The sequence below is a fragment of the Entelurus aequoreus genome, linkage group LG02 (assembly GCF_033978785.1).
Source record: "Entelurus aequoreus isolate RoL-2023_Sb linkage group LG02, RoL_Eaeq_v1.1, whole genome shotgun sequence".
NCBI classification, from domain to species: domain Eukaryota; kingdom Metazoa; phylum Chordata; class Actinopteri; order Syngnathiformes; family Syngnathidae; genus Entelurus; species Entelurus aequoreus.
Window position 1 is genome coordinate 13,688,907 of NC_084732.1, and position 17,499 is coordinate 13,706,405.

Below are 17,499 nucleotides of genomic sequence, written 5' to 3' on the forward strand. Positions count from 1 at the left end.
TTCCACCTGAAAAGCTTGAAAAATGTGTCTCCTCAGTTCCAAAGCGTTTACTGAGTGTTGTTAAAAGGAAAGACCATGTAACACAGCGGTAAAAATGCCCCTGTGCCAACTTTTTTGCAATGTGTTGCTGCCATTAAATTCTAAGTTAATGGTTATTTGCCAAAAAAAATTTAGTTTCTCAGTTCGAACATTAAATATCTTGTCTTAGCAGTCTATTCAATTGAATAAAAGTTGAAAATGATTAGCAAATCATTGTATTCTGTTTTTATTTACGACTTACACAACGTGCCAACTTCACTGGTTTTGGGTTTTGTATTACTGGACTGTGTATGTCAAAAAAACAACAATAAACAATGACAACAACAAACACACAAAAGAAGTTGGGTGAGTTAGTCTATGCCAGGGGTCGGCAACCCAAAATGTTGAAAGAGCCATATTGGACCAAAAATACAAAAAACAAATCTGTCTGGAGCCGCAAAAAATTAAAAGCCATATTATATACAGACAGTATGTCATGAGATATACATTGAATTAAGAGGACTTAAAGGAAACTAAATGAGCTCAAATATAGCTACAAATGAGGCATAATGATGCAATATGTACATATAGCTAGCCTAAATAGCATGTTAGCATCGATTAGCTTGCAGTCATGCATTGACCAAATATGTCTGATTAGCACTCCACACAAGTCAATAACATCAACAAAACTCACCTTTGTGTATTCACGCACAACGTTAAAAGTTTGGTGGACAAAATGAGACAGAAAAAGAAGTGGCATAAAACACGTCCTAGAAAGTCGGAGAAAGTTATATATGTAAACAAACTGGGGTGAGTTCAAGGACCGCCAAAATTAGTAGGACAAAACGGCGCTCGCCAAATACTTGAATCAGTGAAGCATGTTTAATATAAACAGTGTGATTTATAACAATTAGGGAGGTTTGTGTCATGTTTGTCCTCCTACAGAAACCATATTAAAACCAAAAATATTTTTTTCCCCCTCATCTTTTTCCATTTTTCATACATTTTTGAAAAAGCTCCAGAGAGCCACTAGGGCGGCGCTAAAGAGCCGCATGCGGCTCTAGAGCCGCGGGTTGCAGACCCCCGGTCTATGCGCTGATTGAAGAGTTTGCCACACTTTTGGTCAAACAAAACATTTTCCCGTGTGTCCGGTGTTAGTGCTAAGCTAACAATTTAGCCAGGGCGTGTCCTTCTAGAAGCTCTCAGACAAACAAGGCAGCTTCTCCCCCTCATCCCCCCGCCCCCCACAACTCCTCCTCCGGTTACACTACCTCCTCCCATTAGTGTGTTAGCTTCTTTCTGGATGTTGGAGGCTGAATGGAAGCTGCGAGATGTGGACTGGAAGATGATGATGATGATGAAGATGAAGAGCGGTGCGTGCGTCTGCAGGTTGGTGATGTTGTCTAGATTCAAAGCAGGACAGATTGTAGGACGTCTGGGTTCTTGGGATCATCCGTGGAAAAGCTTGTCCGTGTCCCGGTGGTCTTTCGTTGACGTATGCTTTGCTTCTGAATGTTCTGGTCCAAAGTCAGTCTGGTGATGATGTTTCTACATGGGTCACCATTGTTCTGTGACATGTATTGATTTTGAGTGATGGGTACTGGGTATCAAATGTCAGCGGTCGTGCGACGCAGAACAGGAAGAGGCGGGGCCAGCGTGGTCTCCTCCCATGGTGACCGTTGGGTGTAAACAGGCTGGGGGCGGAGTCAAGGTATGCGCTGGTATGGTGGATGGCGGTTGTGTGTAATATTTTCTCTGCCTCCATTAAATCATTCACTAACAGGAAGTGGTTTTCACTGACTGGCACACTAACCTCTCGTTTCTCTTCCTTAAAGGGGTCATTTTATAATTGTTTTTCTACAAAACCCAAAACCAGTGAAGTTGGCACGTTGTGCAAATGGTAAATAAAAACAGAATACAATGATTTGCAAATGCTTTTCAACTTATACTCAATTGATTAGACCAGTGTTTTTCAACCATTGTGCTGCGGCACACTAGTGTGCCGTGAGATACAGTCTGGTGTGCCGTGGGAGATTTTTTAATTGAACCTATTTGGGTTAAAAATATTTTTTGCAAACCAGTAATTATAGTCAGCAAATTATGTGTTATTGTTCAGTGTCAGTACTGTCTAGAGCTTGGCAGAGTAACCGTGTAAAACTCTTCCATATCAGTAGGTGGCAGCCGGTAGCTAACTGCTTTGTAGATATCGGGAACAGCGGGAGGCAGTGTGCAGGTAAAAAGGTATCTAATGCTTTAACCAAATACAAACAAAAGGTGAGTGCCACTAAGAAAAGGCATTGAAGCTTAGGGAAGGCTATGCAGAACGAAACTAAAACCTAACTGGCTACAAAGTAAACAAAAACAGAATGCTGGACGACAGCAAAGACTTACTGTGGAGCAAAGACGGCGTCCACAAAGTACATCCGAACATGACATGGCAATCAACAATGTCCCCACAAAAAAGGATCAAAACAACCGAAATATTCTTGATTGCTAAAACAAAGTAGATGCGGGAAATATGGCTCAAAGGAAGACAGGAAAATACCAAAAAAAGAGAAAAAGCCACCAAAATAGGAGCGCAAGACAAGAATAAAACACTACACACAGGAAAACAGCAAAAAACTCCAATAAAGTGACGGCGTGATGTGACAGTAGACCTACTTTGAGACAAGAGCTATAGTGACGCATGGTTGGTTATGGTTTAAAGTCATATACAACAATTGTGACAACGACTTTTTACTGTCAACTGAGTTTCGTTTTTTAATGATTTCTGCCGGTGGTCTGTCTCCGGATTTTTTCAACGCAAAAAATGTGCCTTGGCTCAAAAAAGGGTTGAACAACACTGGATTAGACTGCAAAGACAAGATATGTATTTCTCCCGGAGTGGTGGAATTAGAGGGTGCAGTGTACGTGTACGCATAGCTCCAGCTGTGGCCAGCTCAAAGTTGGTAGCAAACATGGCGCCTGGGTGCCTTTCGACCAATCATTTAAGACAGTGGTCCCCAACCTTTTTTGCACCACGGACCGGTTTAATGTAGGCATTATTTTTCACGGACCGGCTTCCCACTTGTGAAAAATACAACTCCCTATAACGCTGAATTAGTGGGAGCCCGGGGCTTGTTTCTTTGCAATGAAATACTGATGGAATTCAGCCTCTGGCTACAATCTGTCACATTTATATTTGATATGTTCATTAATGTGCATTGTATCATGTCACAAAGTTATAACAAATGGCAACTTTCTATGAGGAGTTTTATTGTACATTTATAAACAGGCTCATTGGTGTGTCTAGTGCACAGGTGTCAAAATCAAGGCCCGCGGGCCAGATCTGGCCCTCCATGTCATTTTATATGGCCCGCAAATAATATGTGTCAATAAAATACCTTATATTTTCTTTCTTTACTAACTTATTTTCTTACTAAAGGTGTAAGGTTTTTTTTCTTTCTAGAATGACAGGGAACAAAAATAGTGTCCAATATTGCAACACATATTATATTATCTAACTTTGTTGGTCAAAATCCAAATAAATACTTCAATATCTGCTTAACTTATGGTTTCGAAGCAAGTTGTCCATCAAATTGTACACTATAAAAATGACCATTAGATTTTACTGTAAAATTTAGCTACCGTATTTTCCGCACCATAAGCCGCCCCGTGTTGTAAGCCGCACCTTCAATGAATGGCATATTTCAAAACTTTGTTTACCTATTAGCCGCCCCGTGTTATTAGCCGCACCTACGCTACGCTAAAGGGAATGTCAAAAAAACAGTCAGATAGGTCAGTCAAACTTTAATAATATATTACAAACCAGCATTTTAACAACTCTGTTCACTCCCAAAATGTAATGTGCAAATGTGCAATCACAAAAATAGTAACACTCAAAATAGTGCAGAGCAATAGCAACATCAATAACTCAACGTTGCTCATACGTTAATGTCACATACCACACGAAATAGACATTTAAAGCTCACTTTCTGAAGTTATTACTCATCCACAAATCCCTCAAATTATTCTTCTTCGGTGTGCTTCACTTGTTTTTTGACACCATCTGTGATGTGGACGCGCATGCAGTCATAGATCAACAGGGACGGAGCTGCGTGAAAAAAGTCACCCGGTCTCTCCGCTCATTTTTTCTTCATCCATCCATCCCTTCGAGTTAGCTTTTATGATGACGCCGGCTGAAAGTTCTCTTTTGGCAAGGTCTTCCCTTTGAATATCACCGTGGGAGGAAGTTTCTGGCCGTTAGCATGGCAAGCTAGAACCACGGTGAAGGACGACCTCTCATTCCCTGTGGTGCGATATTCACCGTACGTGTTCCCGTTGTATCCACAGTGCGGTTCACATGAATATCAAAAGTCAGTGGAACCTTGTACGCGTGTCTCTTAGTAGGAGACATTTTGTGGTCTTTACAGAAACACACAAATGAAATGAAACGTAATATCCGCGCGCTTCTTCTTCTACGGGGGCGGGTGCTCACCTTGGCGGTTGCTTACAGTAGAAGAAGAAGCGCTTCCTCTTCTATGGGGGCGGTTGCTTACCGTAGAAGAAGAAGCGCTTCCTCTTCTATGGGGAAAAAAGATGGCGGCTGTTTACCGTAGTTGCGAGACCTAAACTTTATGAAAATAAATATTAATATTAATCCATATATAAGGCGCACCGGGTTATTAGCCGCACTGTCAGCTTTTGAGAAAAATTGTGGTTTTTAGGTGCGGCTTATGGTGCGGAAAATACGGTAGTTTTTTACAGCATATTACTGTAAGTTGAAAAAAAAAACGACCAATGTGTGTTTTTTTACAGTAAAATTCTGTCGACTGAGCTGTCAGTTTTTTGTTTTTTTTTAATCCACGGTTGATGATTTTATGGTACCACATTTTATTATGGTAAAAAACTAAGTTGCCAAAATAAAATTAAACAGCGTACTGTATTTCTATTTACAGTAATATATTGTAAAAATAATACTAATAAAATAACACCATATATTTGACAGTAAAAGTCTGGCAACTAAGCTGCCAGTTTTTTTCTGTAAAAAAACAGTGGTCAAATCCACAGATTTGTTTTACTCTTTACGTTAAAAAAAAAGTAAAATATTTAAATGCAAAGGCAAATTCATTAATGATTTACTGTTACAAGAGGCCCTCTAATGGCAGCCATGACTGCGGTGTGGCCGTCAATGAAAACAAGTTTGACACCCCTGGTCTAGTGGGACAGGACAAAGTTAAGACGGAGAAAATGCAGTCCTTTATAAATTATTTAATGTTTCTCTCTGGCCCGGCAGCAAATGCTTCACGGACCAGTACCGGTCCCCGGACCGGTGGTTGGGGACCACTAATTTAAGAGATGGTCTGAAAGAAGTTGGTTAAACTCTCTTTATACTCTCTGCTGCACGTCTTCTGCCCCCTACTGGACGCTGCATCTTATGGCAGCTTGTGTGCACACGTGTTTGTGTGTGTGCAGTGATTTGGGGCCTCTAATCCACAAATCATGTGACCTGCTTGTCGTCATCCTTCGCTCTTTCTCTCATGTGGTTCTCAGGACCCGGGCATGAGATGGGGGCCAAGGCGTCGTCCCTCCCAGGTGCAGGTCCAGATCCTGGTTGTGCGCTGGGGCCCTCCCCGACTCTCGAGGACATCCAGAGGGCGTACGAGGAGGGCGAGGAGGAGGCGGCACGAGACTTGATCCAGCGGGCCACTTGCGTGCACTGCAGCGCGGGTGAGCAGTGTGTGGACGGGGTGTGTATACACACACACACACACACACACACACACACACACACACAATATGTTTCTATAACAGCGTGCTAAGCCTGTGCGTGCACTGCAGGAACGTCTGCTGTGTGTCGCCGCTCAGCACGGTGACGTGCAGGGTGTGCATTACCTCCTAAAGGAGGCCCACGTCAGCGTTCCGTCAGAACCGTCCAAGCAGAACCCGGCCATGGTGGCGGCGTACTACGGACACAGCAGCGTGGTGCAAGTTCTGCTGGATTCAACTCCAGGTTAGGGTTAAGGGTTAGAAGTAGGGATGATGTTCGAAATCGGTTCTCCCGGTTGTTCGATAAGAAAAGAACCGGTTCCATGGACTCGAATCCCTTTTTGAGAACCAGTTCCCATTATCGAGGCCACTATAGTAAAGAAAAAGAGTTGGTTCTTTATTACAGTGGTTCTCAAATGGGGGTACTTGAAGGTATGCCAAGGGGTACGTGAGATTTTTTTTTAATATTCTAAAAATAGCAACAATTCAAAAATCCTTTATAAATAGAAATAAAAACCTATCTTTTTTTCCAAATAGTTCAAGAAAGACCACTACAAATGAGCAATATTTTGCACTGTTATACAATTTAATAAATCAGAAACTGATGACATAGTGCTGTATTTTACTTCTTTATCTCTTTTTTTCAACCAAAAATGCTTAGCTCTGATTAGGGGGTACTTGAATAAAAAAAAAATTCATAGGGGGTACATCACCGAAAAAAGGTTGAGAACCACTGCTTTATTAGAATCCCTGGGAATGAATCCCTTCCCACGTACAGGAATCGCCCTGTGGGACCTGCAATGTTATGCCCATTTGATTGTAGACTCTTACTGACACCTTGTGGCGATATGAAAATACTACACGTCATTAGTTTGGGCACTTCCGGGTTGAGACAATTGAGAAGTAGACAAGTTGTGTTAGCTCTTACAAGCCTTGGAAAAGATAAGTCTGTAAGTAAACTGTTTAACTTGTTTAATATTAAGGTGGAAAGTGGTTAAGTTTGATACTAAGATGTTTATTGAAAAACGATTTTTGTGCACTGTTTCAATGGATGTTTTGAGGACTTAAAATGGCTGCCAGTCGTATATTTCCACCATCGAAATAGTTTCAACACTCAGAAGTATTTGTTTGATGACAGTACTGTATATTTGTGTGAAGCTAATATTTACATATTGTGTATTACATTTCAGTATGTTAATTGAATCACATAGCTTATACATTTGTCATTGTGTGTATTTCAGTTTAAAAAATAAAAAATAACAGTCCAGTGCAAGAAAAAAAGTAAAGATAGGAAAAGACAAAGCAAGATCAACAACAATAAAGAGCCTAAATGGATTAATCTGCTTTGGATTGTTTGTTAGCTGTCTGCCAAGCTGTATAACCTCAACACGTATAGTGAGGGCAGAACAGGCAATATGCAATTATTGCCAGGCTTCGCTCTCATGTAAGGGGGGAAGAATTGTTGATTGATGACTGTGGTGTTCTTAGTGTCATAGTGTGTGTAGTTAGTATGTTCCAATAGCAGCAGAAGTGCACTTTTTGGAGAGCTGTATTATTTTCAGTTTTGTGCCCAAGGGACTGATTTCATTTAACACTATATTATTATTTATACACCTATAGTGATCACAGAGACAGGTTGTTTTTGTGTTACTGTATAAATTTGTTTTTCTGAAAAATCCCACTCAATATACTTTGGGCAACAACAGTCAATATTATTTTTAAATTTTTTTTTAGGGGGGTAACAGTCAATATTTATTTATTTATTTTATTTTATTTTTTTCTTATAAAATAAAAGTGAGCTTTTGTTAAACCAAATGTTGTGTTTTTTTCCATATACAACAACCTATCTGGATTCGATAAGAGAATCGATAAGGAATCGGTTCGATAAGAGGATTCGATAATGGGCTCGAACTCGATAATTTCTTATCAAAACATCATCCCTAGTTAGAAGTCTTTCATGTGACCTGAGAGCTGACGTGCGGTGTCTTCAGGTGTCAGGAGCGAGCTTCTCAGCTGGATGCTGGCCACCTCATGCCAGCAGGCCCACCTCGACGTGGTCCGCTTGCTGGTCAGCCGCTACGGCGCCGACACCAAGGACTGCGCCGTCCACAGTGACGACTTCGCCGTCATCAGCGGCCTGCCGCTCTACGCCGCCGCACAAGCAGGTGACGGTCTCAGGGGCACCGGTCCAGAACATTCCTTGATTCCGTGATTCCAACCGGTTGTCTCTGCATCGCAGGCAGCGAGGAGATCGCCAACTTCCTGTTGCAGAACGGCGCCAGCTTCTCCTCGTACACGCTGATGGACCATCCCGCCTTTAGCAAACGCCTCCTCAGACAAAGAGTGGTGGAGAGCACCCAAGATGGAGAACAGGTCTGATGAAAATGGCACCAGAACAGGGACGAAGGTCACGTAGGAAATACTTATAAGTGATGATCCAGCAAAAAAAAAAAAAAATGCTGCTTAATATATCACAGCATATCATAGCAATCCCCTGATAAACACATAATGCCCCTTAGTGGCTTTGGGCAGTACATACATGACAACACAGCAAACTAATTGGACTGCTATAATTTTCTCCCAACGCTGTGACATCATTGTCCCTAAGTCCATTTTGTGACCTTTGACCTTTTGGGGACCAAACTAGTGCTTTTATTTTTAATTGTTGTTGAAAAACATTTGATGTAATTCAAATATATTACGTGTACATTATATTCATCATAACAATATTAGTATGAAATATGTCAAACATTCATATATGGAATACACCAAGATCTCACTTAGAACACAGGTGTCAAACTCAAGGCCCGGGGGCCAGATCTGGCCCACTACATCATTTAATAACATTCAATGTGGTTTGCCAAGTCATTCAATGGAGCCTATTACATTATTTAATGTGGCCTGCCACGTCATTTAATGTGATCCGCCTCATCATTTAATGTGGTCTGCCACGTCCTTCAATGTGATTCGCCACATCATTTATTGTGGTCTGCCATCTCATTCAACGTGGCCCGCCACATCATTCAATGTCACATTATTTAAATTGGCCTGCCACGTCATTTAACGAGGTCTGCCACATCATTTAATGAGGTCTGCTACATCATTTTATGTGGCCTGCCACATCAGGCAATATACATATATATGTATCATACATTCAAGGGGCCAGTCACATTATTTATTGTGACCCGCCATGTCACTTAATGTGGTCTGCCACATCATTCAATGGGGCCATTACATTATTTAAGTAGCCTGCCATGTCATTCAATGTGACCTGTCACATCACTTAAGGTGGTCTGCTACATCATTTAATGTGGTCTTCCATGTCAATTAATATGGTCAGCCACATCATTTATTGTGGTCAGCCACATCATTTATTGTGGTCAGCCACATCATTTAAAGTGGTCTTCCACATCATTTAATGTGGTCTTCAATATCATTTAATATGGTCAGCCACATCATTTAAAGTGGTCTTCCACGTCATTTAAAGTGGTCTTCCACGTCATTTAAAGTGGTCTTCCACGTCATTTAATGTGGTCTTTCACGTCATTCAATGTGGTCTTCTACATCATTTAAGGTGGCCTGCCACATCATTGAATGTGGCCTGCCACATCATTTAAAGTGATCACCCACATCATTGAAAGTGGTCTGCCACATCATTGAAAGTGGCCTGGCACATCATTTAAAGTGGCCTTCCACATCATCCAATGTGGTCTTCCACATCATTTAAAGTGGTCTGCCACTTCATTTAAAGTGGTCTGCCACATCATTCAAAGTTGTCTTCTACATCATTTAAAGTGGTCTGCCACATCATTTAATGTGGTCTGCCACATCATTTAATGTGGTCTGCCACGTCATTCAATGTGGTCTTGCACGTCATTCAATGTGGTCTTCCACGTCATTCAATGTGGTTTTCTACGTCATTTAATGTGGTCAGCCACATCATTTAAAGTGGTCTTCCACGTCATTTAATGGGGTCTTCCACGTCATTTAAAGTGGTCTTCCACGTCATTTAAAGTGGTCTTCCACGTCATTTAATGTGGTCTTTCACGTCATTCAATGTGGTCTTCTACATCATTTAATGTGGTCTTCAACATCATTTAATGTGGTCTGCCACATCATTTAATGTGGTCTGCCACATCATTCAATGTGGTCTTCCACGTCATTCAATGTGGTCTTCCACGTCAGTCAATGTGGTTTTCTACGTCATTTAATGTGGTCTTCAACATCATTTAATATGGTCAGCCACATCATTTAATGTGGTCTTCCACGTCATTTAATGTGGTCTTCCACGTCATTTAAAGTGGTCTTCCACGTCATTTAAAGTGGTCTTCCACGTCATTTAATGTGGTCTTTCACGTCATTCAATGTGGTCTTCTACATCATTTAATGTGGTCTTCCACATCATTTAATGTGGCCTGCCACATCATTTAAAGTGATCACCCACATCATTGAAATTGGTCTGCCACATCTTTGAAAGTGGTCTGCCACATCATTGAAAGTGGTCTGCCACATCATTGAAAGTGGCCTGGCACATCATTTAAAGTGGCCTTCCACATCATCCAATGTGGTCTTCCACATCATTTAAAGTGGTCTGCTACATCATTTAAAGTGGTCTTTCACATCATTTAAAGTGGTCTTCCAAGTCATTCAATGTGGTCTTCTACATCATTTAATATGGTCAGCCACATCATTTAAAGTGGTCTGCCACATCATTTAAAGTTGTCTGCCACATCATTTAAAGTTGTCTGCCACATCATTTAAAGTGGTCTGCCGCATCATTTAAAGTGGTCTGCCACGTCATTTAAAGTGGTCTGCCACATCATTTAAAGTGGTCTGCCACGTCATTTAAAGTGGTCTGCCACGTCATTTAAAGTGCTCTGCCACGTCATTTAAAGTGGTCAGCCACGTCATTTAAAGTGGTCTTCCACATCATTTAATTTGGTCTTCTACATCATTTAATGTGGTCTTCTACATCTTTTATGTGGTCTGCCCTTTAAACATGGTCTGCCACATCATTCAATGTGGTCCGCCCGTCAGTCAGTGTGGTCCGCCACGTCATTTAAGATGGTCTTCCATGTCATTTAATGGGGCCCTCTTAGGAGCCATAGTAGCGGTGTAGCCCTCAGTAAAAACAAGTTTGATATCCCTAAATTAAAATATCTTGGAATTTAAACTTGAACTGCAAGTCTACTTCCTGTTTACAACCTTAGTTCAAATTCATAACTTTGACGATGACAGTCATTTTTGTTGATTTATTGAGTATCGCATCATTTGTGACGACTCCTGACCCGATTCTGCAGGCCCTCAGCGTGTGTTGGAGTGGTCTACAGTTGCCCTGGTTAGAAGTGGACTGGTTTGTGGACATGTCGTCCCGCATCACCCACTTGGACCTGTCCTCCAACGGCCTGACCTCTTTGCCTTCCGTGCTCCCATGGGGTCTGGTCAGCCTCCAGAACCTGGACCTGTCCAACAACCTGCTCAAGGCGCTGCCACAGGCCGACACCTCCCAGGAGGTCATCTGTTCCAGGTAGACGGGTCAGAACCGGACTGTATCCGTAGCAACAGCATCATTCCTGCTTTAACACAGCCTGGTAATAGATGGTGATTCCTCCAGGCTGCGTCAGGTCAATCTGTCCCAGAACCAGCTCAGCACTTTGCCATTGAGCTTTCTCCACCTGACCCACATCCAGAAACTGTCTGCTGCCAAGAATCAGCTGGTGTCCTTGTTTGACGTTCCTGACTGTAAGTCCCGCCTCCCTTAATGCACACTCACTGGCCACTTTGTTAGGTACACACCTCAGGAGCTTACTGTTCAGTGTTAAGTCAGTGTTCAAAAACAAGAAAAAAAAATAAAAATTGAGGTATTTTATTTGAACTAAGCAAAATTATCTGCCAATAGAACAAGAAAATTTGGCTTGTCAAGACTTTCCAAAACAAGTAAAATTAGCTAACTTCAATTAACCCAAAAATACCTTAAAATAAGTATATTCTCACTAATAACAAGTGCACTTTTCTTGGTAGAAAAAAAAAGAGACCTTTTTGCTCAATATGTTGAAAAATATTCTTAAATGAAGTAAATGCTAGTGCCATTATCTTGACATAACGATATGCACTCGGCATTACATTTCTTGAAACCAGCAAACTTATACTAAAAACTAATTTATTGTTCTTAATGGAAAGGCAACAAGGCAACCGCTTGTTTCTCTCGGGGTCTCCTAGCCGCTCAGGCAAATCATATGGTCTAAAGATGCATTTTTTCATCGATAACATGACATCATCGCGCCAAGTGCGTGCTCTTTCAGTCAATTAGTGTGCATATATTTTAATTGGGATTTTGAAGAATTTATCTGAATGTGTATGAACTATTTCTGTTCAAAATTGTTAGGAATGTCACATGTTACATTTTTAAATATTAACTGTCAGTTTACTGTACTGTGCCAACTGTACTACTATATGAGTACGTGTTCTCTATTTTTTCATTGAAAATAAAACAGCAAAAGTCCATTTGGCCGTCATCCGTTTTAATTATGAGACACAATTGTGTCAAAGTCATGATTTTTTTTTTTTCATGCTTGAAATAAGAAATGATTACTTTAAAAAAGCAGTTTTATATTTGTGAGTGTTGATGACACGGCTTTGCAACAGTTGATATTCTAGTTTCAAGCATGTTTTACTCAATATAGGTCATAAAATATCAGCATCAAGCTGTAATATCTTACTGAGATAATTTAGGACCAAAACCCTTAAAACAAGTAAAACACTCTAACATAAAATCTGCTTAGTGAGAAGAATTATCTTATCAGACAGAAAATAAGCAAATATCTCCCTTATTTGAGATATTTAATAGAGATGTCTGTTTTTATTATCGGTATCGGTTTGTTTGTTTTTTTTTTTGTTTTTTTTTATTAAATCAACATAAAAAACACAAGATACACTTACAATTAGTGCACCAACCCAAAAAACCTCCCTCCCCCATTTACACTCATTTACACTCATTCAAACAAAAGGGTTGTTTCTTTCTGTTATTAATATTCTGGTTCCTGCATTATATATCAATATATATCAATACAGTCTGCAAGGGATACAGTCCGTAAGCACACATGATTGTGCGTGCTGCTGGTCCACTAATAGTACTAACCTTTAACAGTTAATTTTACTCATTTTCATTAATTACTAGTTTCTATGTAACTGTTTTTATATTGTTTTACTTTTTTTTTATTCAAGAAAATGTTTTTAATCCAACTTTTTTTTATTGGCATTTTCAAATACAGAAAAAAAGTGCAAGTCGAAACAGTATAATTTTAAAGTCAGAAAATTCTTCACAACAAGGGACATATGGCACAATCATATAACAAGTAAGACGACAAAGACAGACATCCTCACATACACACACACATACGAGGCCAGAGACAGACAAACAGGCTGAAAGGAGAGAAAGGGAGAAAATTAAATTAAAATTAAATTAAATTAAATTAAAATAATAATAATAAATAAAAGGGAGATTATTCCTCATCTGCGTCTGGGGATAAATCAAAATGTATTTATCTTATTTTATTTTATTAATTTTTTAAAAAAAGGACCTTATCTTCACCATACCTGGTTGTCCAAATTAGGCATAATAATGTGTTAATTCCACGACTGTATATATCAGTATCGGTTGATATCGGTATCGGTTGATATCGGTATCGGTAATTAAAGAGTTGGACAATACCGGAATGTCGGATATCGGCAAAAAGCCATAATCGGACATCCCTAATATATAATCTTACTTAGATTTCAGTTTTTGCAGTGCAGTTAGAGACAGCCATGTCTCTGCAGCAAAATCCTTCATGTGTGCTCCCGTCTTCTCAGCGACCAACTGGATCGGACTGCGCGAGCTGGAGGAGCTCGACGTGTCTGACAACCGTCTGAGCGCCCTGCCCGTCGCCGTCATGCACGCCCTGAAGTCGCTGCGCTTCCTCAACGTGTGTCGCAACAAACTAAGCAGCTTTCCAGAGCCCTGGTCCTGCCCCCTGGTGAGATGCCATGCAACCCCATGCTCAGTCTCAAGTTCTGTAGGTGAACATTTTTGAGGAGCTTGTTGTTGGTTTTTTTTGCTTTCAGAAACACTGCAAGGCTTCCTCCAACCGGATGGAGAGTCTTCCTGACAACATCTCCATCTTCTGGAAAAGTCATCTGCAGGATGTGGACTTTTCTGACAACTGTCTCAAAGAGCTGCCCTCCTACATCTTTGAGCTGGAGGTAGAACCCAGTTAGATCGGTTCCTTGAAAATGAACCGTGTCATTGTTTTTTGTTTTTTTTTGCTTGTTAGCCTCTAGGAGGCACTGTTGACTTGTGATAGACCACAAACTGCACTATTTATTTGACATTTTGACTATTATTCTTATGTGAGACATGCACACATACAGTATGTTTTTATTTTTTTTATGCATTCTAACTCATATATAAACGCTTGCATAAGTCAGCTAACAATGGAGGTAGTAATATTCGCTCTATTCCGCCTATAAATCATATTCAACTTATATTTAATTGAATAGACTGCAAAGACAAGATATTTAATGTTTGAACTGAGAAACTTAATTTTTTTTGCAAATAACCATTAACTTAGAATTTAATGGCAGCAACACATTTCAATAAAGTTGGCACAGGGGCATTTTTACCACTGTGTTACATGGCCTTTCCTTTTAACAACAGTCAGTAAACGTTTGGGAACTGAGGAGACACATTTTGGAAGCTTTTCAGGTGGAATTATTTCCCATTCTTGCTTGATGTACAGCTTAAGTTGTTCAACAGTCCGGGGGTCTCCGTTGTGGTATTTTAGGCTTCATAATGCGCCACACATTTTCAATGGGAGACAGGGTCTGGACTACAGGCAGGCCAGTCTAGTACCCGCACTCTTTTACTATGAAGCCACGCTGTTGTAACATGTGGCTTGGCATTGTCTTGCTGAAATAAGCAGGGGCGTCCATGATAACGTTGCTTGGATGGCAACATATGTTGCTCCAAAACCTGTATGTACCTTTCAGCATTAATGGTGAAATGTTCTTAAACTGTTGGACAATTTGCTCACGCATTTGTTGACAAAGTGGTGACCCTCGCCCCATCCTTCTTTGTGAACGACTGAGAATTTCTTGGAAGCTGCTTTTATACCCAATCATGACACCCACCTGTTCCCAATTAGTCTGTTCACCTGTGGGATGTTCCAAATAAGTGTTTGTTGAGCATTCCTCAACTTTCTCAGTCTTTTTTGCCACTTGTGCCAGCTTTTTTGAAACATGTGGCATGCATCAAATTCCAAATGAGCTAATATTTGCAAAAAATAACAAAAGTTTTCCAGTTCGAACGTTAAGTATCTTGTCTTTGCAGTCCATTCAATTGAATATAAGTTGAAAAGGATTTGCAAGTCATTGTATTCTGTTTTTATTTACAATTTACACAACGTGGCAACTTCACTGGTTTTGGGTTTTGTAAAAAAAAGGTGCAAAATCCTCTTTAAATTAGGATGTTTGATGTTCTATTGTATGTTTTTCTGTAAGTGACAGGAAGTGAACTACAGTCTAACCTGGAAAGTGATTGTCAGGTTCAAACACTGATGACATCTATTAAACAAGACAAGAAGCAAGGAATTAAACAGACAGAATTCAATTTGGCTCAATGAGGAGAAACGCGTACACCTGTACCCTTGTACAGTGTTCCACGCTCTGACATAAGATTGTACACCTCCTCTTTTATTTGGACTTTCCCTGATTACATGGCAACAGCTGTTTCTAAGGGAGGGGGGGTCGTAAACAGCCATCGCCTTTGTTACAAAACAGTTCAAAGAAAAGGTAAAACAGTTCAAAGAATATGTGCCTGGAGGGGAGTCAGGTCCTGCTTCCTCTTCGCTTTGTATTCTCGGGTCAAGACAAAATCTTTCTGTGGATTACAATACATCAAAGAAACAGAACACCTTCATGTTGCTTCCCATCCTACACAGTGGAGTTTTAAAAGCCTTCTTCTTGGTAGGATGAAAGACAGCTTTTGTCTTCTCGCCGGGAACTCATGGCAACACAAAGTTTTGTGATAACTTAGATACAATTGTTCTGACAGTGATGTTCCTCAAGGCTTCGTCGCGCATCATATTCCCGTTGTTTTTGTCCGGACAAATTTCAAATAAAAACTTCACTGAAGTTCATAGCTCTGATTCGTCTCGAAGAGAACTTTTGATTTACATCTCTTCATCCTTTCCTTCCTCCCTGTCAGGCCCTGGTCTCGTTGAGATTGGGCGGCAATGCCATTACAACCCTTCCGGTGCCTTCTAAGTGGACCTGCTCCCAGCTCAGGACACTCGACCTTTCTAAAAACCAACTGGGCAGGTAAGTGCGTGTGTGTGTGCGTGCTATCAGCTGGCCTTCTTTGATGGTTACAAAATGTCACATGACTAATTTCCATCTCTTTTCCCGTAGAAGTGAAGAGGCGCCCAAACCCAGAAGACTTTCTTTCCTGACCACATGGAGCAGAAGAGATCCCGATCCAGGTATGGTGTTTGAGAGCATGTTGGACTAAATATTAAAAGAACCTTTCTTTCCACTCCAAAAAACAATTATCTTCATATTCCCCACGCGCTTCTTTGTTCCGACTCTGCAGCGTGTCCGATCCAGTTCCCGGCCATTCTTCGGGACTCAGTGGAGGTTCTGTTCCTGAACGACAACCAGCTGGAGTGCGTCCCGCAGTCTGTGTGCGGTCTAAACGGCCTCAGCGAGCTTTACCTGTCCAAGTGAGTCGCACGCAATGAGACAGCCCCTGTCCCCACTAGTAAAGTCATTATTACTTACTAGCTTATAGTAATGCTGTCAAAATGGATTTGATCAGATTAATCACACTTTACAATTTTGAATAATCGTGATTAAAAACAGTAAATTACTTGCTTGCATAATTTAAATGAACTTAAAAAGCCACAATATTTTGTCACTAATGCACATTTTATTGTCAGAATGTCATACACAGAGATATATTTAATGTTTTGTTGAATGCACATAGTTTATTTTCTCAAAATATGAAAATAATAATGGTAACGATAATAACAATAGTCTGTGATGAGGTAAAAAATGGATGGATGGATGTTAACTAGCTCTTCACTCGCTCTTGCATTGATCTAATCACCATAAACAACCCGTGTCAACTGTAAACAATAAACTGTGGGATTAATCTGCGTTTATTCCTTATTAATGCCATTGTTTTTTGTGATTAATTGCATGCGTTGCGTAACTTTGACGGCCCAAGCGTAAAGTGACCTTTAACCAGTGAGGTGCGGTGAGGTTCATTGCTGGTGAGGCACTGACTTCATCACAGTCAGATTTACAAACATATGAACCCTAAAGAGTATCTTATTCACCATTTGATTGGCAGCAGTTAATGGGTTATGTTTAAAAGCTCATACCAGCATTCTTCCCTGCTTGGCACTCAGCATCAAGGGTTGGAATTGGGCGTTAAATCACCAAAAATTATTCCCGGGTGCGGCGCCGCTGCTGCCCACTGCTCCCCTCACCTCCCAGGGGGTGATCAAGGGATGGGTCAAATGCAGAGGACAAATTTCACCACCCCTAGTGTGTGTGTGACAATCATTGGTACTTTAACTTAACTTTAACTTTACACATACAAACTGTAGCACACAAAAAAGCACATTTAATTAAAAAAAACGTTATTATGGTCTTACCTTTACTTATAAATGAAGTCCATGCGCCTCTGTTGTG

The 17,499-nt window shown here is 40.5% G+C and overlaps 1 protein-coding gene across 3 annotated transcripts in view; it reads left to right on the forward strand.

The window, feature by feature from the left end:
• The window catches only part of lrrk1 (leucine-rich repeat kinase 1), a 77,898-nt gene that overhangs the window by 7,844 nt on the left and 52,555 nt on the right, over positions 1–17,499 (forward strand). For all 3 annotated transcript variants that reach the window (XM_062022376.1, XM_062022367.1, XM_062022385.1), the window contains 11 exons: positions 5,551–5,747; positions 5,839–6,010; positions 7,758–7,931; positions 8,006–8,139; positions 11,067–11,293; positions 11,381–11,508; positions 13,618–13,781; positions 13,870–14,007; positions 16,010–16,122; positions 16,213–16,283; positions 16,394–16,523. In XM_062022376.1, the coding sequence (XP_061878360.1) occupies positions 5,551–5,747; positions 5,839–6,010; positions 7,758–7,931; positions 8,006–8,139; positions 11,067–11,293; positions 11,381–11,508; positions 13,618–13,781; positions 13,870–14,007; positions 16,010–16,122; positions 16,213–16,283; positions 16,394–16,523 (1,648 nt within the window). The remainder of the gene's footprint in view (positions 1–5,550; positions 5,748–5,838; positions 6,011–7,757; positions 7,932–8,005; positions 8,140–11,066; positions 11,294–11,380; positions 11,509–13,617; positions 13,782–13,869; positions 14,008–16,009; positions 16,123–16,212; positions 16,284–16,393; positions 16,524–17,499) is intronic.